Source organism: Triturus cristatus, chromosome 7 (genome assembly GCF_964204655.1).
Source record: "Triturus cristatus chromosome 7, aTriCri1.1, whole genome shotgun sequence".
Classification (NCBI taxonomy): Eukaryota; Metazoa; Chordata; class Amphibia; order Caudata; family Salamandridae; genus Triturus; species Triturus cristatus.
This window is the reverse complement of record NC_140590.1, coordinates 1,558,339,520-1,558,362,531: the sequence shown is the minus strand read 5'-3', so window position 1 is coordinate 1,558,362,531 and position 23,012 is coordinate 1,558,339,520. Positions and strand designations below refer to the sequence as shown.

Sequence of the window (23,012 nt, the reverse complement as noted above, 5' to 3'; positions counted from 1 at the left end):
ATGCACCGCATAAGCCATTTATCGCAAATAGCACAGTGGCTGACACCTGATGAGTAAGTATTTCCTTGTTCCTTAATGTAATACAGAGCAGTCATGATGGCTGTCTTCTCCTAAAAGTTTGTTGAAATCCTAGTGCATATTACCGTGCCTTTTTTCCTTCCTTGGAAAAATCTTTCCAAATCTTTACATTTTTTGATTCAAACTGCTATGAAACCATAAGCATTTTTTCAGTTCGCTATCAAAAAGGTGCATTTCTTCTTCACAAGAAGCTAGATTTTTTTAATTAGTTCTCATCCTGGGTAAGAAACCAGTCTCACGTGTATCTGTATTGTCAACCATCCAAAATATTGACTTCGCGTTTATCAGATGGTTTAACAAGAAAACTGTTCAACAGATTCAGGTTTAAATGAGTACAAACCTAGACTTTGCCAAGAACACATTGACACTACAGAGGTTCTCATCAAAACAAATAAACATATGAACTGTAGGTCAGGGGGACCTTATGGTGCACTATTTTCCACCCTTGGATGAGAAACTTGGCTATGTCTTTATTGAAAGTGACCGGTTTTAAGTCATCTACAAAAAGGTAAATAGAACTGTTGTCTCATCAAGCAATACTAGTACAAGTTTGCAGCTGTCTTTAGAAACCACACCATACCCAACTCACGTTGCAAAATTAATTAATCTTATATCTCAATTACAGGACAGGATATATGGTTAAAGTTTAGGAGCGGCTGCTTGTATTCAGGGTTAATCTAAGACAAATTTTACAATTAACTGACTGTCACAAAAGTAAACACTACAAGTTTGACTTTTTTTTTTTTTTTTTTTTTTTTAATTAAAATTACTGTGCCTTCATGGTAACAATAGTATTTCCAGAATACAAAGGCCCACATTGGGAAACACTATACAACACAAATTTTGGAATCAAACAAATTTAAAAAATATAAAAATGAGTTCTTTGCTTGGACAACTTGTAGTCTTGCTTTGAAGGCTTCATTCTGTAACACCAGTCTGAAGACTCATGGAATCCACCTATGCCTTCCATGTGGGCTATCAGCCGCATTCCAACAAGAATCAGTGGGCAGATAATGCCTCCCCCAGGTTATAAAGTAATCAGGGCAAATAAGTTAAACCATAAATGAAATTAACTGTAGCCAAAAAAAGCCCTTTACAAAAGCAAAGACCTTATGTTTGCATCCCTTCATACCCCCCAAATCCAAAAGGTAGTGGTGCAGGAAGAGAAGCTTATTTTAGTTACCACTTACAGCATGCAAACTCGCTAGTTCCAGCCTCTTTCCTATGAACAAATATTACACAGCTGATGCGAAACAGTTGCTAACATTCACAACTTTAACAGGTGAGTAACAATAGTGAGTTTTAAGAAAAGTAACTGCCAGCATGTATGGTAAACAGTCACAGAACAGAGGTGTGTTCCCAATTTTATATAGCAAAGGAATCACTGCAAGGTCATTATTAGCTACTTGCATTGAAACAAATGCTTATAGCCATATTTTTCAGGTGCAGGCTAGTTCTACATAAGACTGGCAAAAACCCAATATTTTGGTCATGCAGAGATCATGAATCCCAAATTCAATAGAATACCCCAATCTCTAGGAAACCCTCTTAACTATTATGAGCATGGGATCTGCTCATTGAATCAAAGTAGGGTATACACATGAATCAGGAAAACTGCTGCATAACAAAGTTATTGGGGGCAGGGGGGAATTCAGTGAGGGGTGGGTGGTTGGGTAGACAAAGACTATCAACCAGTACTATGGGAAAGAGAAAAATGAAGTTAGAAGTTTCGCTGGTACCCACCCATCGATTGTTGACCCATAGGAGGCCCTGCACGTCCCACTTGTGTGGTTGTCTGGTTGACAAGGTGGGAGAGTGCAGGTCCACTTTGGATAAGTGTGTCCAGTGCTTTCTGCACACTGGGGTTGTCAAAGTTGATACCGGAGGATGCAGATGACTGCTGATTACTGGAATTGCGATTCTGTAGCTGCCCGTACTGTGGCTGATTCTGGGATGTGGACTGGGATGGAACTCCTGGTCTGGGTCCAGCACCCCTAAGACCTCCCTGACCCGCAAGACCAGAAAGTTGATTACTAGGAGCTTGCATCATCTGCTGGGCCTGTCCAAGGCCGGTTGCATTGATTGGGCCAGGGCGTGCCTGGTTTCCGGTACCATAATTTTGATTTTCGGTACTAACTGAGGAACCAGCTGCCAAGTTAGACGTGCCTTTGGCAGCTACGGACCCAGCCCCGCTATTGAAAAGGCTGAGAATCTTTGCCTGAAGCTCCTGTTGTGGATTACTCTGAGGCGGATTAGCAGGTGGGGGATTAGCCAAAACTTGAGACATTGCATGAGCCATAGCTTGAGACATAGGCTGTGAGCTCTGGAGTGGCTGAGAGGCTGCAAGACCAGACTGGCTGTCGAGGGGACGAATTGCAGGTGCTCCAAGAGCTGGTCTAGAGAGTTGAGCTGTGGAGACAAAGTTGGTTTCTGTTATACATTGTTAAAGAAGAGAATGCAATTAACCAACCTAGTCGGTGGCCATGTATTAAGAAAACTTGATGAACTTTGAATATAAACCAGAACATTGCTATACAATGCAAGCATGCACAAACACCTATTCGAGTTACATTCCTTCTGACCCTCAGTACAAACCACCATAACCACATAACTGAAGCTTCGGACACCAACCCAAATACAGCCTACACGTGATTTATATAAAGCATACAAACATTTGTGTATGTAGGGATATAAAAACTGTAGACAACCATTGCTACTAGTGAGGCACAGCAGCAAAGCCTTAAATTTTTACTGCCATAAAGTGCTGCAGTGAGAACAAAACAAGCAGAAATGGCACTAAGTGAGAGAACAGGAATCAGACAGTAAAAGTTAAGGCATAGACCAGGAGTGGGAAGGTGAAAGGCACATACTGGTGGTATTCAGGGGACACTAAGGTGAAAGGCACATACTGGAGGCATTCAGGGGGACACTAAAACGAGTTTTGCATTAACAGAAAGGGAGTACACAGTGGATGAAGGTGTAGTGTGTAAGCAAGTAGGTAGAAGGGTTCAAAATACTGCAAGGTATAGTACCATTAGGAACCATAACACTTACAGGAGAGAGGATGTGAGGCTGAATGGGAAACCATATACCTGATCGTGAACAAGTCTCAACTCCCTTCTTGAAAGGCAGTTTTGACCCACTGTAACATGAACAATGCCATAACACCAAGTATACAGCCCCACCATCGACATGCCGCAATGAAAACCTCATATCCACTGTAATCTTTCCCAAAATAACCGGGCCTATCACATACAAAATACTCACCACTCCTAAATGCAACAGAACCGTTCAACTATGCATTCCAAGTCAAATTAACATTTACACTTACACTGCAGGGGATCAGAGGGTCCACGAATCCTTTCCTTCTTCTCCATCAAGTAATTTATAAGTTTATCAAGTTCATCAGTCGTCAGATACCGGTTTTCAACTAAAAGACTAAGAAGAGACTGGATTCCTGGAGGATGGGCTCCTCGCCCTACATCAGCTAAGCGATCACGCTCCTGGAGAATTATTTCATCAGCCATCTTTGCAGCTTGCCTGGCAATATCTTCTCGTTCCTTTTCTCTGATCTCCAATTTGCAACGCTCATAGCTTCTTGCCACCAGAACTACAGCATCCGCCAGAGGCATATTACGATGTTCTGCAACAAACAGAAGTAACATTACAATATTAGCTTTCATGACAATGCTAAGTTTAGTGAACTCAAGTTTATGGGACTTTGGATCATACTGCACCCACAACCACTGCATCCGGGGGTCAGACATATAGGAAGTATGCAACATTGTTTCATTACTGTCTGCACAAGTCTCACCGAGAAGAACTTGATGCTGCAGGACTCTGGTTTTGCTTTGTTTAGAGGGTCAAGCACAATCCCATCAAACATAACATTGGCCATAGAGCCTTCATGCTTAAACAAAAAGAAAAGGTTTGGGGATGTATCTTGGTAGAAGTAGGCACAAAGGATCTTTTTGCTTTTTTATCATTACAAATTATTTTTACTGCCCGTCAATAGATATTTAGGAACAGGGAAATGACTGGCCCTTGAATGTCCCTGTAAGCACAATATGCTGCATCTGATCCTTCCACCTGCCTACAATAAAGTTTTTCGTTCTCCACCCCTGGAGAGTCAAGAGTAAAGCAAACAACGAAAAGTTACTTACCTGTAGATCTAGTTCTCTTCCAGGAGTATACTGCAAGTCATAAGCACAGACTAGTCCTGCCCACGTGCGGGGACCCCCAGAGCATATACAAAATACATGTATGTTTAAAAACATAAAAGTACCCTCCAACATACATACAGGTGTGTAAAAACATACATGCAGCCTCAACTACCAAATAGGCTAAAATGGCAACATTTCATTTGAATTTTCTTTAAATATATCTATTTAGCATTTTGGAACAGAGAACATACGCTTTCACTGTTTGAACATTGCCTTTTTCTTTGAAAATTAAGGCAAAATAATAGAAGGCATGTTAGCACATAGGCTGCAAACACAGAATAAAACTGGTGCTGTGCCTTTAAGGCCTCCATGCTCCCATCATGCCCCTTTTTTTACGGTGCATCATCATGCGTAGTGAAAGTAAGTAAGAAGAGTTACTGTAAAGGGTATTCTTCCAGGGACGCAGGTGGGATGCTTGGGACTTTGAGTATACCCGTGGAAGAGAAGGAAAATGCTACTTACCAGTATGCATCCGTTCTTGGCATGTAGAGCTGCAGAATATCATACTTTTGATTAGATCGCCATCTGGTGTTGGGCTCGGATGCTTTCACCTTGTTGTCTTGGAAGAAGTCTCTTGTGGTCACGAGATAGGCGACTCCTCCCTTGGACGATAGTGCGCATGGGCATAGACTCCATCCTCAAATTGTTTTTCACCATGATGGGAAATGATGGAGTTTGTTAGAAACAGAAAAGATATCCATGTGAATGTATCTCAGTAGGATAACACTGAAACAGATACAGGTTCCGGGGAGGCAGGTGGGCGTATGATATTCTGCAGCTCTACATGCCAAGAACAGATGCATACTGGTAAGTAGCATTTTCCAGTCAAGGCATATGAGCTGCAGAATTCATACTTTTACATAGACTGTACAGCAGTGTCTCCCTTAGCGGTGGTCACCAGTATCTGTTGCAGTGGTTTGGAAAAGTGTCTTGAGAACCGCCTGGCCTACAGAAGCCTGTTGCTTCGCCTGCACATCTACACAATAGTGTTTGGTGAAGGTGTGTGTGGTAGACCATGTCACTGCCTTAAAATGTCTTCTTGGGGAATGTTCCCTAAGAATGCTATAGAAGCCCCTAGTTTGCGTGGAGTGCGCTCTAGGGGGAATTGTTAATGTGCCTTTTGCCTTCTGATCGCATATTTGAATGCATTTGACTATCCACCTGGCAATTCCAGCTTTGGAGATGGGTTTCCTTTATGCGGCGGAGAGAAAGCTACAGTTGATTTGTCTTTCTAAAATGTTTAGTCCCATCAATGTAATAAAGTATAGCTCTTTTGACGTCAAGAGTGTGAAGATGTCTCTCTGCTACGGAATCTGGGTTTTGGAAAAACACCGGTAACTCTACATATTTATTAAGATGAAAAGCAGAGATTACTTTGGGAAGGAATTTTGGATTTGTTTTAAGAACCACCTTGTTACGATTTATTTGTAAGAATGGTTCTTGTATGGTTAAAGCCTGGATCTCACGTACTCTCCTAGGAGAAGTGATTGCGACAAGGAAAGCTACTTGTCATGCAAGGAACTGCAGTTCGCATTTGTGTAGAGGTTCAAATGCCATGAGCCTAGTAAGGACAATGTTTAGATTCCACACCAGAGAGGGTGGCAGTGTGGGAGGAATCATCATTTTAAGGCCTCCCATAAAGTCTTTGATAGCGGGTACTCTGAACAATGACAAATGTTGTCCGTTTTGCAGGTAGGCAGCAAGGGCAGCCAGATGTAATCTTATGGAAGAGTATGCTCGATTACATCTTTGTAGATGCAGTAAATAGCAAATTATGTTTTGTATTGAAGCATCTAGCGGGTCAATTTTGTTGTGATTGCAGTAAATTACAAATATTTTCCATTTGGCTGCAAAGCAAGCTCTAGTAGTAGGAAGTCTGGCTTCTTTGATAATGTTCATACAGTCCAGTGGAAGGTTAAGGTAGCCAAACTCTAGGACTTCAAAAGCCAGGCTGCTAGATCAGATGTGCTGGATCTGGGTGCCTTATCTCTCCATGGTTCTGCGTCAGCAGCTTTGGGGAGAGGCTTAGTTTTTGGTGTGGAACTACTGAGAGTTCGAGGAGTGTTGTGAACCATGGTTGCCGTGCCCATGTGGGAACAACAAGGATCACCTTGAGACTGTTGCTTGAGCTTGCATACTACTAGCGGAATGAGAGGGAGTGGCGGAAAAGCGTACGCAAATCTGCCTGACCAGTTCATCCATATCGCATTGCCCATGGACAACTTTTGTGGAAACCTGGCGGCTAAGGTTGGGCATTTTGCGTTTGCGGCAAACCGATCTATGTCTGGGTGGCCCCACATCTTGAAAAATGGTTGAAGAACTTGAGGATGAAGTTCCCATTTGTGTATCTGCTGTGCGACGACTTAGCAGGTCCGCAATTTGATTGTGCACTCCTGGAAGATGTTCTGTCAGAAGATATATGTTTTGCGGAATGGCCCATCTCCATATGCTTTGCGCTAGATGAGACAACTGCAAAGTGTGTTCCTCCTTGTTTTTGTATGCAATACATTGCTGTCATTCAGACCCCCAGGATTTTGCAGCAAGGATTAGGAAATTTAGCAGCACAAATATGGAAATTTAGCGGCATTTTATTTTACTCCATCATTAATTTTCTGCCTAGAATCAATGGAAACTGTTTTAGCTGAGTATTCCACTTTGAAATAGGCATGTTTAAAGAGCCTGCAGCTCTACGGAAGCACAGCTCCAGTCCTAACCTCGTAGGAGGGAGCTGTATTTCTAAATGTAATTTTGTAAGTAGACCTCCAAGTGGAGTCTAGTTTCCATGGGTTCATCCAAAGCAGTCTAGGACCCTCACCTAGCCTCAGAGGACTCTCCAAACCCAAACAGGAATCTTCTGATCCGTGGCTTACATTCCTTCCTAGGACTCCGTCCCAGTGTTCATTACGGCCATTTTGCAAGATTACGCAAGTTACGCCCACCCCTAAAGTACCTGCACATAGTACAGGAAACAGAAGCATCATCTTTACTTCATTATTGTATATGTCCCAGAGCCCTCCTGCTCTGTCACTCTGTTGATTGGCACAGTCAGGGTATCCTACTGAGAGGTCAGAAGGGTCCATATCGGCCTGAAAGCTACGTCGGATAGTTTCACGTGGAACCACAAACTGAATAGACAGACCTGCAAAAACACTGACTTAAAATAGCTCTTGCTAAAATATCAATAACTCATGAATCTGATTGCAAAAATGTCAATCGACTTCCATAGTCCAAGTCCAGTCAAACTCGCATCCCATCTATTTTAGGACTGCTCAAACAAAGGGCCCAGCTGCTGCTGGATAGTGGGTTTAGCTGCTTGATGAACACTTTGCATGCAGACATTAATTTATGGCAGATACTTTGAACAGTGATGTTTTAAGTTTTACAGTTGACACTATGCAATTTGAGCCACATGTTCAAAGTAATTAGCATTCTGAAGATCGTAGTGGTGTAGATTTACTAATTTCCGGAATTCGCACAAATTCTGTAATTTCCACCTAAAGTGGGACTCCAGACTTAGCTTTGCAAGTATTACCCCGGAAAACCTGTGTCAATTCCAGTTTCTCATGCAAAAATGTACACGTTTCTCATGAGAAAACCTGCAAAAGAAGTGAAAACGCACTTGCTAACTTCATTTTTTCACATGGAAAATATTTTATCATGGAAAACTGTTTTCCCTCCAATGGACCCTACTAATGTTGAGTGTTTTCTTCCCTATTCCATGTTTTTTTTTTTTTACAGTTTTATATAGTGCCAACGTGACCTGAAGGCTTTCGAGTGCTCTACATGGGCATCAGTTACATTGCAGAAAGAGATTTGCCCAGAATCACGTTGCCCAGAATCACATGACGTTGAGCAGACGCCGAGACTTTAACTTCGTTCTCTGTTCCTAAATCGCGAGCTTTTGCCATAATGCCACATCCTCTCCCACTATGAAAAGGGAACACCTTTCCCATTGATGTAAGCAAATCACCGACCGAGGAAGTGGGTTTACTAAAATGAAAAATATCAGAGTGTAAATCCTTTTATGAGTGGAAAATCTGTATTCTTTCAAAATGCATATGAGCATTTGCATGTGTAAGTCTGTCCTACAGCCCATGTCATTCTAAGATAAATGACCTATGTTTTTCACGTGCTAAGTTAGGCTGCCCACGACAACTAAGTAAAATGTATTCTGCTTAGTACAATGCTCTCTTCAAGGCACTAGAAGGAATATGCTACTTACCAATATGCATTTGTTCTTGGCATGTAGAGCTGCAGATATACACACTTGTGCATAAATCGCCATCTGGTGTTGGGCCCGGATCTTTGTAGTTTGTTTTTCCTCTTGGAAAGTCTTTGGAAGTCACAAGGTCGGTGACTCCTCTTTTGAAATCGTATTGCGCATGGGCTTCGGCTCCATCCTCAGATTGTTTTTCGCCAGCAGGGAAAGATGGAGCGTAGTAGTAGTAACAGTGAAGATGCCCATGTGTGTGCTATCTAAATAAGATAAACTGGAACAGATAAAGGTAGCCGTGGAGGCTGGTGGGCGTGTGTAGATCTGCAGCTCTACATGCCAAGAACAGATGCATACTGGTAAGTAGCATATTTACCAGTGGGAGGGGAATCGGCACTCACGACCCTCTGCGCCGGGGTGATGTCCTCCACATCTGAGTCGTCGGCCTCGGAAGCGCCGACGAGGCCTTTCATTCGGTGTACCGCTCTGGAGCGTCGATGCCTTCTCGGAAGATGTCATCCGGAATATTCGTCGAGGAGTGCGCCATAGTTCTTCTGGCTCTTCGGTCCCGAATAGTCTTTTTGGACCGGAAGGACTTACACGCTGGACAGTCTCGAGCCTCGTGTTCAGGGGAGAGGCAGAGATTGCATACCTAGTGGAGATCGGTGTGGGGGAACTTGGACCCACATCGAGGGCACTTTTTAAATGGAGTCCTTTCCATTAGCCAGGACCGAAGCTTGGAGAGGCCCGAAGGTCGCCGTCGACTAACTGAAGGTCCGTGCCGATGAGAAGGCACGTTGAGTGGGGGAGATCGCGATCAAAACAATACCGCGGTTTGGGGTGAGGATTGCGCGTCGACCGAACTGGAAGCTATTCGGAACCGGAGCGCGAAGATCACATCCGAGCCCGATGGCGGGAAAAAACATTGAGGATGGAGCCGAAGCCCATGCGCAATACGATCCAAAGGAGGAGGCACCGACCTCGTGACTTCCAAAGACTTTCCAAGAGGAAAAACAAACTGCAAACATCCGGGCCCAACACCAGATGGCGATCTATGCACAAGTGTGTAATCTGCAGCTCATATGCCTCAAACTAATTGGTTTTCCAGTAAGCATTCCGCTGCGCCACTAGCCTAACACGTGAAACTAAAAATAACCTAGTTTCCCCTCTTCCGGCTCCAGTTTTTCAATGATTTCACTTTCGTGGTCTTAAAGTAATAAGGTAAGTTAATGAGGCTAAAATGACATTTAAAATCTGGTCAAAATACAGCTGTCCCACAAGCAAATTTAAGTAGACCCCCAGGATTTTGAATTTCGGGCAGTTTTGTAAAAATCATGGCATTTTTACAAAACTGCAGATTTCGCGATTTGGTGCAAATCGCGAAATCCTGGATGGTCTGCATATTGTCCATGTGGACGAGGACAGTCTTGTTGAGAAGTGCTTGGAATGACTATAACGCTAGAAATATCGCTAGTAATTCTAAGTGATTGATGTGGAGCACTTTGTTGAGTGGTCCACCTGCCCTGAACTATGTGGTTTAGGAGATAGGCTCCCCAGCCGGTGAGTGATGCGTCCGCTGTTAGCACCATCTGTGGAACTGGCTCCAGGAACGGCCGCCCTCTGTAAAGGTTTTGTGTGTTCCACCACTGCAGAGAGCGATGTGTGCAGCTGTCCACCAACACCAGATCTGTAAATTGACCTGGAGACCGATTCCACTGACGTGCTAAGCATTCTTGTAAGGGGCGCATTTGAAGTCTTGCGTGAGGTACAATGAAAATGCAAGAGGCCATCATTCCTATGAGCTGCATAAACACTCGAGCTGGAAGGGAGTGTTGGGGTTGAAATTTTGTGATGAGGGTTTGCATACTGGTTTTCCTGGATGGGTTGGGGTATGCTTGAGCTTTGGAAGTGTCTATCATGGCCTCTAGATACTGATGTAGGTAGGAGAGCTGTAGATGTGACTTGGCGTGGTTTATTGTGAACCCCAAGTGGTTTAGTAGTAGAATTGTTTGGTGAGTGTGATAAACACACTGACACTGTGACTTGGCTTTTATGAGTCAGCTGTCCAAGTATGGAAACACATGGATCTGCTGTATTTGCAAGTGTGCTGCTACTACCGCGAGACACTTTGTGAAGACCCTGGGTGCTGCGGTTACTCCGAATGGGAGAACCTTGAACTGATAAGTGTTGGCCGTCCACTGTGAATCTTAGATATTTCCTGTGAGCAGGGTGTATGGGAATATGAAGTAGGCATCCTGGAGATCTAATGTGGCAAGGAAGTAGAATTGTTGAAGCAGTGGAAGGAGTTGAAGAGTGATCATGTGAAAGTGATCTGACTATGTAGAAATTGAGAGGTCTGAGGTCCAGTATCAGCCTGAGAGTACCGTCCTTTTGGGGGATTAGAGAATATAGGGAGTAAAACCCTGTCCGTTGATGCTCTAGGAGAACTGGTGGTTCTAATGCATGCTTTTGAAGCAGCGAGAGAACTTCCTGTTGGAGGAGCGTTAGCTGTTCTGTGGACATGGGATGCTGTTTGGGCTGTATGGTGGTGGTGGTGGGGGTTTCGGGGGGGGGGGGGGGGGGAGTTGCAGTAAGTTCCAGGCAGTAACCATACTAGCTGATTTCTCTTGCCCACCTGTCTATAGTGATGGAATTCCAGACATGTAGGAATGAGTCTCACTCCGACCGGAGTGAAATGGTCTGGAGGTAGTGGAGGGAAGTTACTGTTTGTTAGTGGGGGAGGTGCAAGTGTTGTTACCTCGGCCTCTCCCTTTGTAGTTATTTCCCCTGTATCCACCTCTGAAATATCCCTTGTTGGGGGATGTTTGTGTGGGACTTTTGTAGGAGGAGGAAGCAGTGCCTGTGCTGATGTTCTTGGATGCACTCCTATAAAAAGATAGACGAAACGAGCCTAGTGTAGATGGACTGTAATGCTCCCATAGATTTCGCAGTCTGTCTTTTTTCATTTTCTCTAAGGCGGTGCCTACAGCTGGGCCAAAAAGTTGCTCCTGATTGAACGGCTGATTCAGGATAGTAGTCTGCACTTCTTGTTTGAACCCAGTAATGTGCAACCATGGGTGCCTTCGTAATAACACTAGTGCGGACTGATCTAGATGCAGTTTCTGCTGCATCGAGGCCACATTCAATAGATACGTTTGTTATTAACTTGCCCTCCTGAATCAAATCATTGGCCTTGGCCTTGTATTGGTCAGGCAAATGCTGCATAAGGCCCTCAAGCTAGTCATAGTGAGCCCCATCGTATCTGGCAAGTAATGCCTGTGCATTAGCTATCCTCCAGTGATTAGCTGCCTGGGAGGCAACTCGTATGACAAGCGTCTAGCAATTTAGACTGTCTGGAGGTGCAGCATTACCGGAGGCCTGAGAGTTGGCACGCTTCCTAGCATTGGTCACTACCGGGGAATCTAAGGGGAGTTGGCCCTTAATGTAGGTGGGATCATTTAGGGGCGGGTTTATATTTATCAATCCGAGGATTGAGAATTCTGGTCCTGACAGGGTCTTTGAAGAAGTCTGTAGCATGTTTAATGACACCTTTTAGCATCGGTAATGTTTGTACTGTCTTTTGTGACTGTGCAAAAGGGTCTACCAGGACGTCTTCCTCTGTGGGGTCTGGATGCATTTGAACACCATGATATTGGGCAGCCCCATCAATGAGCAGACTAAAGCCAATGTCATCTGGAGGAGGTGGCCTTGTTGGGTATGCATCTGGACCAGGAAGGTCTGGAGAATCTACAGCATGGGTACTCACAAACTTTCTCTCGGGGGCCAAATTTACAGTGTGGTTTGTGGCCGAGGGCCGCACTGGTGGGGGCGGGGTCAGTGGGGGAGGGGGCGGGGCTAAAGCCACAAAAAAACTGTGACCACGAGGTTGAACACAGGTCCCTGCAGCGGACGCCTACATCCACTGAGCCTCCAGACCCGTTATATATATATATATATACACACATATACACTCGCTCTCTCTCTTTCCCTCCCTCTCTCTCTCTCTCTTTCCCTCCCTCTCTCTCTCTCTTTCCCTCCCTCTCTCTCCCCCCTTCCTCCCTCTGTCACCCTCTCTCTCTCTCCCTCCTTCTCCCTTTCCCTCCCTCTGTCACCCTCTCTCTCTCCCTCCCCCTCCCTTTCCCTCCCTCTGTCACCCTCTCCCCCTCCCCCTCCCTTTCCCTCCCTGTCACCCTCTCTCTCTCTCTCTCTCCCTCCCTTTCCCTCCTTCTGTCACCCTCTCCCTCCCCCTCCCTTTCCCTCCCTCGGTCACCCTCTCTCTCTCTCCCTCCCTTTCCCTCCCCCTCCCTTTCCCTCTCTCTCTCTCTCTCCCCTCCTACTCCCTTGCCCTCCCTCTGTCACCCTCTCTCTCTCTCCCCCTCCCTTTCCCTCCCTCTGTCACCCTCTATCCCCCCCTCCCTTTCCCTCCCTGTCACCCTCTCTCTCTCTCTCCCTCCCCCTCCCTTTCCCTCCCTCTGTCACCCTCTCTCCCTCCCCCTCCCTTTCCCTCCCCGTCACCCTCTCTCTCTCCCTCCCCCTCCCTTTCCCTCCCTGTCACCCTCTCTCTCTCTCTCTCCCTTTCCCTCCCTCTGTCACCCTCTCTCCCTCTGTCTCCCTCCCTCTGTCTCCCTCCCTTTGGCTCCCTCCCTCTGTCTCCCTCTCCCTCCGTCTCAACCCCTTTTGGCTCCCTCCCTCTGTCTCCCTCTCCCTCCGTCTCAACCCCTTTTGGCTCCCTCCCTCTGTCTCCCTGTTCCTTCCTCCTTTTCCCTCCCTCCCTCTCCCTCCGTCTCCCTCCCTCTACCTCCCTCCTTTTCCCTCCCTCCTTTTCCCTCCCTCCTTTTCCCTCTCTCCCTCCCTCTGTCTCCCTCCCTCTACCTCCCTTTGTCATCCTCTGTCATCTCACACTGCGTGTGTGCCAACCGGCTGACGCAGCTTCCAGGGCACACCAACAGCCGCACCCGAGCACTTCACAGGTCTTCAAAAGACCATTTGCATATCAATTGTTGTTTTTCACCTCTTCTGAGGCCCCGCAGCTCCACTCGGACTATCCCTGGAACGCCCGCCCCCCACAGAGCAGAGACAGAGTTGCGCTGGTGCAACCGGACAGTGTTTAGGAACACTCATGATTTTAATGTTTTTTTAACCACGGGTACGATGTCATTAAGGTCCGCGGGCCGCCAAGGGAGGCTTGCCGGGCCTCAGGCGGCCCGCGGGCCGTACTATGAGTACCCGTGATCTACAGGGTCATTGTGGTCATCCCATGTGTCCTGTGGTATATCAGTGTCATCATCAGGATCATTTAAAGTGTCATTTCCACCCCCAAGGTCATCATCCTGTGGTGGTGGTGGTGAGTAAGGAGGAAGTATAGGAGACTTTGGAGGAGAGAAAGTTTTAGTAGGAAGAACAGGAGAAGAGGGTCTTAATGGTAAAGTTACAGTCCTTTTCTTCATAGGCACCTCAGGAAGTTGTGGGGTGTCCATTTTCTCTGGTTCTTGGTAATACTGACAATATGGCCTGTTTTAGGGTTCACATGCAGTGTTTTCTGTTTCGTATCGATGGGATCTGGTAGAAACAGTTCTTCCTCGGTGTGTGCTTTTGGTGCAGATTTTTGTTCGGTTCCGAACGTGGTTTAGATTTCTGCTCTGGAGCCTTAGAAGGGGTTTTGGGTCCTTCGGCTTAGAGTCCGAAATCTTTTTCGGATCCGAAGGTTTGAGGTGTCTTCGGATCAGAGGCCTTTTGTTCTTTCGGTGCAGAAGTGCTTGGTGCTGAGGCCTTATTGGAGACAGCGGGAGTAGGATGTGCTCCCACTTTCGGCACTGACTTTTTGGGGCACCGACATGCGGCTTGTTCGGTCCCATGCTGCCGGAAGGTTTCTCCTTTGTCTTCGGAGCCAGGCCCAGGGCTTCTGAAGTTCTCTTTTGGTTGCGAGTAAGGCCTTCAGGCGAAGTCTTGACCGGAGCCTTCTTTTTTTCGGTTGGGGCAGGGGCAGTTGTACTCGTTGACCTGGAGTGATGGTCAATGGAGTCATCTGCTTCGGATGCGAAGTAGAGATCCTCCAAATCCTCTGCCTCTGGAACATCAGAGCATTCATCGAAGATGTCTTCTGGCACCGGTGCAGCCTGTTGCGCCATAACGTGTTGTCGAGCCCGGCGATCACGGATAGTCTTTTTAGACCGGAAGGAGGCGCAGGCTTGGCAATTTTTCTCTTCGTGCTAGGGAGAGAAACAAAAGTTGCAGACCTTGCGTTGGTCGCTGTGTGTGAATTTAGCTCCACACTGGGGGCCTTTTTTTAAATGGAGTCCTTTCCATTAGCCGTAGGCCCGAATGGCGTCGATGGGCCCAGCGGCCCGTGTCAACGGCCAGAATCGAAATTCGTGTTAGCGCTTCGAAAGGCACGCGAACGAGAATAGTAGAGTTTGCACGTCTAAATGGTTTGGAAAACAGGGTGCAGAACCGGAGTGCTGAAGTTGCATACGAACCCGATGGTGAAAAAAACAATCTGAGGATGGAGTTGATGCCCATGCACACTATCGTCCAAGGGAGGAGTCGCCTATCTCGTGACCACAAAAGACTTCATACAGGACAACAAAGTGCAAGCATCCGAGCCCAACACCAGAAGGCGATCTATGCAAAAGTATGGAATCTGCAGCTCATATGCCTCGAACATAGGATTACAGGTAAGTAACATCCTTCTCTGCCAGGGGATACTCATCAATAGTCATTAGCACTGAATAGAACAGCAACCTCATCCCCAGAATCCTGCGGACAAACACCAGAACAGTTACTAAGGGTAATTTACCCAGACAGGTTCCTGAAGTAGAATTGCCCAAACTGGGCATCTGCCCAAGTGTCAGAATCTGAGCAATAGTGGAGCAAGAGTGTTTACAGAATGCCATGTGGCAGCTTTACAGATTGCAGCAATGGGTACATTTCTTTGAAGGGCTGTAGTGGAGGTCTTTCCCTTGGTGGAATGAGCCTCCAGTCTACCAAGAAGTGGTTTGTTAGCTAACTGGTAAGAGAAGGAAATACAAGAAACTATCCATGTAGTGATGGTTTGCTTTGAGGAAGGAAAACTAGTGTGCATGGGTCCATAATTTACAAATAAATAGTCCGATTTCCTTGTCCTTGGATTTATCCACAAAGTTTAAGAACACTTTTGAGGTCAAGAGAATGGAACGCCCTTTCAGGAGGGATGGACGGGTTAGGGGAAAAAAGGTAGGAGGTGTAAAACCAACTTTATTAATATGAAAATCAGAAGCAACTTTAGGTAAAAAACTAGGGTGGGTTCTCAGTACCACCCTGCTGGAATGGAAAAGGAGATAAGGTTCCTTAGAACACAGGACTGGATCTGGCCAACTCTCCAAGCAGAGGCAACTGACACCAAGAAAGCAGCCTTCCAAGTCAGGTGTTGCAGGGATGCTTTATGTATTGTTTCGAAGGGCGATTCCTTCAATTTAGAAAGGACTAAATTAAGTTGCCAAGGAGGGGAGGGATATCTAACTGGAGGGTAGACCACCTTCAATCCTTCAAGGAAGTCTCAACTACAGGCATCTTGAAAAAGGAAGCCTGCGTGGGTGATTACCAGTATGCTGTAATGACAGCTAAGTGCACCTTTATAGAGGCACACTGAAGACCTGATTTAGCCAAATACAATAAGTAGGGAAGGATACCCTGTTCCTGTCCTAGAATAGGATTTATGGCCGTTGCACCATAAGTAGAAACGCTTCCATATGAAAGCGTACAACTTCCGTAGATATGGCCTCCTTGATTCTTTTTTGAACATTCATACAATCTGATGGAAGATGTAGATTTCCATATTGTAGGACCTCCGGAGCCATGCAGTCAAGCTCAGAGAGGAGGTTGGGTTGTCTGAATTAACAGCGTAGCCATTATCAAAAGTGGGGTGACCCAGTGGTCCTGGACTTGGATTAATTATGATACAAAAAAACAGTCTTGGACCGGATTCAATATCTATAACAACTTACAATAAATATTTCAACAAATTATTTCTTGAGCCGGTAACCTATTGGCTCATGGTAATTAAATACAAAACGATCCACCAAAATGCAACAACCATGAAGTATTGGTTTGACAGTTTTATTACAACATATTTAATACACACTTCTATGTCAATGCAAAAATAAATTTAGAAGTGAATTAGGACGGAAAGAAAAGGAGGGTTGCTCCAAGGGAATGTGCGTGAAGAGGAAGTGCTCTAGTGTAGAGGGGGTGAAAGGAATGTAGACTGTGTGAAACACAAATTGGTTACAATAATTCAAAACTGAGACTGATCCAATTTTCTCAATCTATTTTAACCTGGCCATACACAATACAATATCAATTCGTATAATTCTGGGGACACTATATCAATCTTGTGTTGCACGTTGTAAAACAGGGATACGTGATCCAGGTTGAAAGAACGTGGGCGTCGACGTTTCGGCCAGACTTGGGGCGCAAGGGATAATTGGGGACCTCTGCCAGCAGATCTTCCTCAGGACGAATAGGGGCAACCTGACGGCGGATGCGGTATCAAAGTCCCACACCCGCTAATCCTTTGTGGGCTATGTGGGTCCTCCAGTTGAGTTAGGGCAAAAAGGTCCTTTTTCCAAAGTAAATGGATAAGTAGGATAATAGCGATTATTTCCAATATCGGTAATATTTCAAGGCATTAAATGCTGAGCTGCGTGTAGAACGATCCTGCGTGCACTGTCCGCCCAGGATACTAGCAGCCCCTATTCATCCTGAGGAAGACCCGCTGGCCGAGGTACCCAATTATCCCTTGCGCCCCAAGTCAGGTCGAAACGTCGACGCCCACATTCTTTCAACCCGGACCACGTATCCCTGTTTTAACACGTGCAACACAAGATTGATTGTGTCCCCAGAATTATACGAATTGATATTGTATTATATGTGTATGGCCAGGTTAAAATAGACTGAGAAAATTGGTTGTCACGGTTTTGAATTATTGTAACCAATTTGTTTCACACCGTCTGAATTCCTTTCACCCCCCTACACTAGAGCACTTCCTCTTCACGCACAATCCCTTGGCGCAACCCTCCTTTTCTTCCCAGTCCTAACTCACTTCTAAATTAATTTTAGCATGGACATAAAAGTGCGTATTAAATATGATGTAATAAAACTGTCAAACCAATACCTCATGGTTGTTGCATTTTGGTAGATCGTTTTGCAATTACGATGAGCCAATAGGTTACCGGTGCAAGAAATAATGTTGAATTATTTATTGTAAGTTATTGGTTATAGATATTGAATCAGGTCCAGGACCATTGTTTTTTGTATCATGGATTAACAGGGAGCGTGTCTGGATGGAAGGGAGGAATGACTTGAACGCTAGATGAACAACTCACTTCCAACATATTGATCGGCTACCCCCTTCTCCACTTTTGACCACAACCCCTGAACTTGGAGGGCCAATGTGGGCTTCCATCATTTCATCCACCATTGCAGGGATTCTTTGGCCATCTGAGGCAGTCACTGGGTCCTCCCAGCGGTCAGAGATCTGTGACCACTGATACTTTAAAGCATGCTGGAGAGGTTGCATTTGAACCCAGGCATTGGGAACAATGAAGATGTAGGACACCATGGATCCAAGAAGAGAGGATACCTGTCTGGACATGGGGTGAAGTGTGTGGAAGAGAGTGCGACAATTGGTGATGGAGGATAAAATTTCCACCTGACACTCTTACACCTGCAGTATCCAGAGTCGCACCCAGGTAGTGAATCCTATGGATTGGGTTGAGGATAGACTTTTTGTAGTCAACTTGGAGGCCCAAACAGCATAGCACTTAAATGCAGGATGGAAAGTGTCCCTGCAGTAGATTAGGTGGCAAGCTCTTGAGCAACCAGTCATCCAGGTAAATTAAAATCTTCTGCAGGAAGGCTGCTACCACCGCCATCCATTTTGAGAACGCGTGGGGTGCCGAATTGAGCACAAATGGGAAGACCTAGTACTGGAAGTGCTCGGACGCCACCTGGAACAGTAGGAATTTGATGTTTTCCTGAAATCGGGACATGAAAATATGCAACCTGCAGGTCGATTGAGCACATCCAGTCCCCTTGATGGAGCTGGGGGAATATATTATGCAGTGCCAGCATCCTCAACCTCTCCTTGCAGATGAACTTGTTTAAGAGACTTAAATCCAATATGGGTAGTCCCCTCGCCCTGAAGCAAGTCTTGCTGATGAACAGATGTTATCAGAGGTGGGACTGCCAGAGGCGGGGACTTGATTACAAATGAGTAACCATTCAGCATATTGAGCACCCACTTGCCTTTTGTGAATTTGTGACTCGCCCATGTGTGCCGCGATACACAATCCCAAACCCGGAGTGGGAAACAGACAGGGGAAGCAAACGCCCATTGTCTGGTTGGCTGCTTATGGCCTGGAAGCTTCCCGTCCACGTCCTGGCTGATGGTACTGGGACCTGGACTGGTGATGTGAAGCCCAGTGAGGGGTTTGAACCCCATCTGCTGATACTGGCAACAGTAGTGGGGTGTGTCTCTGCACCTGAAGTCTGAGTTTCTCCAAACCCACTGCTTCCAGGGTGTGGAGCTCAGATTTCATCCTTGCCATTTCATCATCAGCATGTGTACTCAATAGTGAGGTTCCACTGAAGGGCAGGTTCAGAATCCTGCGGAGCCTTTGGTTTCATCCAGTGGGCTGTAGGCAGGAGTAGCAAATAGAGCAGATGCCAGAGGCAGAGCGGCATCTTGTTTCCTTTCTGCCCCTATTCTCTGACTGAACTTGAGAGGAGGGCTCTTTGAAAGATCGCGGAGACCATTCAAGGCCACTTGCAGATCTCACCTTTCCTCTCTCCTGTATGGCACACAGCTTTATTCTTGCACGGTTATGCAGTGCCCTTCAGAAAAATGTGACAGTAGTAACACTGGTCTAGTTGGTGAGAAGATGGTAAGCAATGCACCCTGTGGATCAGATTTTGCCATTTCCCCCCCACACACGAAGGACATTTGTTGACTAAGGCTAGCATTTCTGACTGAAAAGTATAGCAAACTAGTCAGAAAAATGTGATGGTACAACAGATTGTACTAAAAAAAATGTTAAATGAAGGTAGAAAACAACAACTTCTATATAACAATTCTTGACAAAGTCAAAAACTGCCGAGCTCAATGCTCCAAGATTCTCACAGAAAGAGCCGGAGAAAAGACATGACCTAACGGTCACCTGTGGGGCATGATGGGGGCATGGAGATATTAAAGGCACAGCTCCAGTTTTATTCTGTTGTGGTTTCTCTGTGCAGCCTATCGGCTAACATGCCTTCTATTACTTTGCCCTTTTCTTTGAAAATAAGAATAGGTTTGATCAGTGGAAGAGTGCATGTCCTATGTTATAGAAATGCTAAATAGATAATGCATTTATTTTAAATGAAGATTCCAATGAAATTTTGGCATTTTAGTATGTTTGAGGGAACGTCATACTATACAATCATACATATTAACAAGTTACTTACCTTCGGTAACTATGTATCTGTAAGAAACATTAGTTAGATTCCTCACCTTAGAATATCCCCAGGCGTCAGGCTGGATCCGGAAAGATTGTCAGCAAAATACCTTGCGCGTCGGCATCGTGCGCCAGAATGACTGAGTACTTAAACGCCGCCCTTGCGCGCTGACTTCAGTTCTTGTACATTGCTTTCCACGCCAGGAACGCAGAGCCATGCAAGAGACCGACACTGGTGCCCAAAAATTCTAGGGCCCTGAAAGGGGGTGACCTCAACCCTAGAAATCGGTCCGCAGAACGGGGAGGATGGGTGGGTCGGTGAGGAATCCAACTGCAGCGAGGCCCACGTTGCTGCCTGACAGATGTCCTGCAAGGGGACTCATCGGCCCAGGGCAGTTGTCGCCGCTGTGGCCCAGGTGGAATTGGCCCTCAGCCCTACAGGAGGATCCTTTTTAGCCAAGGAGTAAAAAGATTTTATACACAATACGACCCAACGCAAGATGGTTCGCTTGTGTACCGCCCGCCCCTTCTAAGCGCCCACGTAGCCAACAAAGAGTTGGTCATCCACCTGGAACTGTTTGGTGGAGTCCAAATATAAAGACAGCGCCCGTTTTGGGTCCAGACGGTGGAGCCTCTCTTCCGCCTTCGAAGGATGCGGAAAAAAGGTGGGCAACGTGACAGACTGCCCGATGTGAAAGGCAGTCACCACTTTCAGAAGAAAGGAAGGACGAGTCCTGAGGACAACCTTATCCGGATGGACAGAAAGAAAAGGAGGCTTAGAAAACAGAGCCTGGAGCTCACTCACCAGTCTAGCCGAGGTGATGGCTACCAGGAAAGCAGTATTAAGAGTCAGAAGACGAAGAGGACAATTATGAAGAGGCGCACATAAGATACGTCAAGACCAGGTTCAAATCCCACTGAGGCATTACGAAAGGGACAGGAGGAAACATGTGAGTAATGCCTTTGAAGAAGTGAGAAACAGGCGATTTAAAAAGAGAAGGCTGATCAGGAAGCCGCACAAAAGCAGAAATAGCTGAAAGATAAACCTTTAAGAGTGCCCAGAGCAGAGCCCTGCTGGGCCATGGACTGAAGAAAGAGGAGACCCTCAGAAAGAGGGGATTCGCAGCCTTTGCTGTGCACCATGCCACAAATTTGTTCCACATGCAGGCGTATACAGATTTTGTGGAAGGACGCCTGGCTGCCAGAATCACATCGCAGACTTCAGGAGGCAAGTCAAATGGCATCAACTGTCGCTGCTCAATCTCCACGCATGAGGTGGAGACTGGACAGGTTCGGGTGGAAGACCGTCCCCTGCTGCTGCGACCAGAAGGTCCTCCTGAAGAGGCAGTCGTATCGGGGGATCGATTGACAGACTGAGTAGCTCAGTATACCAGTACCTTCGTGCCCAATCCGGAGCCACCAAGATGACTTGGGCCCGGTCGCGCCTGATCTTCAGCACTCTGGGCAGAAGTGGTATAGGCGGAAAGGCGTACAACAGACCGCAACTCCACTCGTGACGAAAAGCGTCGCCGAGCGAGTGCCGCCTTGGAAATTCCAACACGCAGAACTGCTGACATTGCGTGTTCTCTTCGGTGGCGAATAGATCTAACCAAGGCTCTCCCCACTGCCGAAAAAGGCCTTGAACCACGTCCGAGTTTAGACGCCATTCGTGAGCCATCATGCACCGGTGGATGAGTTAGTCTGCTCTGGCGTTCAGAGAACCTGCCAGATGTTGAACCACCAGGGTGATGCCCTGATGTTCCAGCCATGTACAGAGGCGCAGAGCCTCCTGACAAAGGGTCCACGACCCTACCCAGTCCAGTTCGAACACCTGCACTACACTTCCCCGGAGAACGGGAAGGAATGCCTTCAGTGCAAGTCGGATCGCTCTCAGCTCCAAAAGGTTGATTTGGAGCCAAGACTCCGCCGGAGACCAGAGTCCTCTGATCTCCGCCTCAGTCACTACTACGTGCTCCGGTTGGGGGTAGGGAGAAGTATCTGCCGCTGACCCAATCGCGGTCCGTGAGCCACCACTGCAACTGCTTGGCAGTGCCCTCTGAGATCAAGACATGGTCGGACAGGTTGCCCCGATGCTGGGCCCACTGAAACTTCAGGTCCCACTGCAGAGCCCGCATTCGCCACCTGGCGTGATGCACTAACAGGATGCAGGAGACTATCAGACCCAGAAGCCGCAGCACCAACCTGACCGAAACCCGGATAGAGGCTGAAAGATGGGAATCAGAGCCTGAATATCCCGGAACCGCTGTTCCGGAGGATAAGCCCGGAACTGCGCTACGTCCAGAAGCGCCCCGATAAAGAGGAGCGTTTGGGAGGGACTCGGATGCGACTTCGGCACATTGATGGGAGAACCCCAGCAAATGCAGGAAGTCGGGCGTAGTCTGGAGGTGGACTACTTGCTGGGGCGAGCCCGCCTTCAACAGCCAGTCGTCGAGATAGGGGAAGACTGGAACCCCTGATCTGCGCAGATGAGCTGCGACCACCGCCATCACTTTCGTGAACACCCATGGGGCACTGCTGAGAACGAAGCGGAGCACAGTAAACTGAAAATGCTCCTGACCCAACGTGAACCGTAGGTAACGCCGGTGGGCCGGCAGGACGGGGATGTGAAAATAAGCGTCCTGCAAGTCCAACGCTACCATCCAGTCTCCTGGGTTTAGGGCAGCCAGAACCTGAGCTAAGGTGAGCATCTTGAACCTTTCCTTCCGGAGAAAGGCGTTGACGCTCCTGAGGTCCAAGATAGGCCGTAGGCACCCTTTGCCCTTCCTGGGAACCAGAAAGTAGTGGGAATAACAACCACGGCCTACTTCTGGACCAGGAACGCGCTCGACGGCCCCTTTGGCCAAGAGGGCCGTAACTTCCTCCCGTAGAAGATTCAAGTGATCCCCCGACATGCGGTGGCACGGCTGGAGGGGTAGTCTCGAAGGGGAGGGAGTAGCCCCTTCGGACAATTTGCAGCACCCACCTGTCCGAAGTGATGGAACACCAGTGGAGCAGGTGATGGTGAAC

General features: G+C 46.8%; 1 protein-coding gene across 2 annotated transcripts in view; it reads right to left on the bottom strand.

Moving 5' to 3' along the window:
• Positions 1 to 806: 806 nt before the first annotated feature.
• Positions 807 to 23,012, bottom strand: part of NCOA5 (nuclear receptor coactivator 5) — an 81,311-nt gene continuing 59,105 nt past the window's right edge. For both annotated transcript variants that reach the window (XM_085619357.1, XM_085619358.1), the window contains 2 exons: positions 3,410 to 3,721; positions 807 to 2,487 (listed from right to left, as the gene is read on the bottom strand). In XM_085619357.1, the coding sequence (XP_085475483.1) occupies positions 1,799 to 2,487; positions 3,410 to 3,721 (1,001 nt within the window). In that variant the 3' untranslated portion in view covers positions 807 to 1,798. The remainder of the gene's footprint in view (positions 2,488 to 3,409; positions 3,722 to 23,012) is intronic.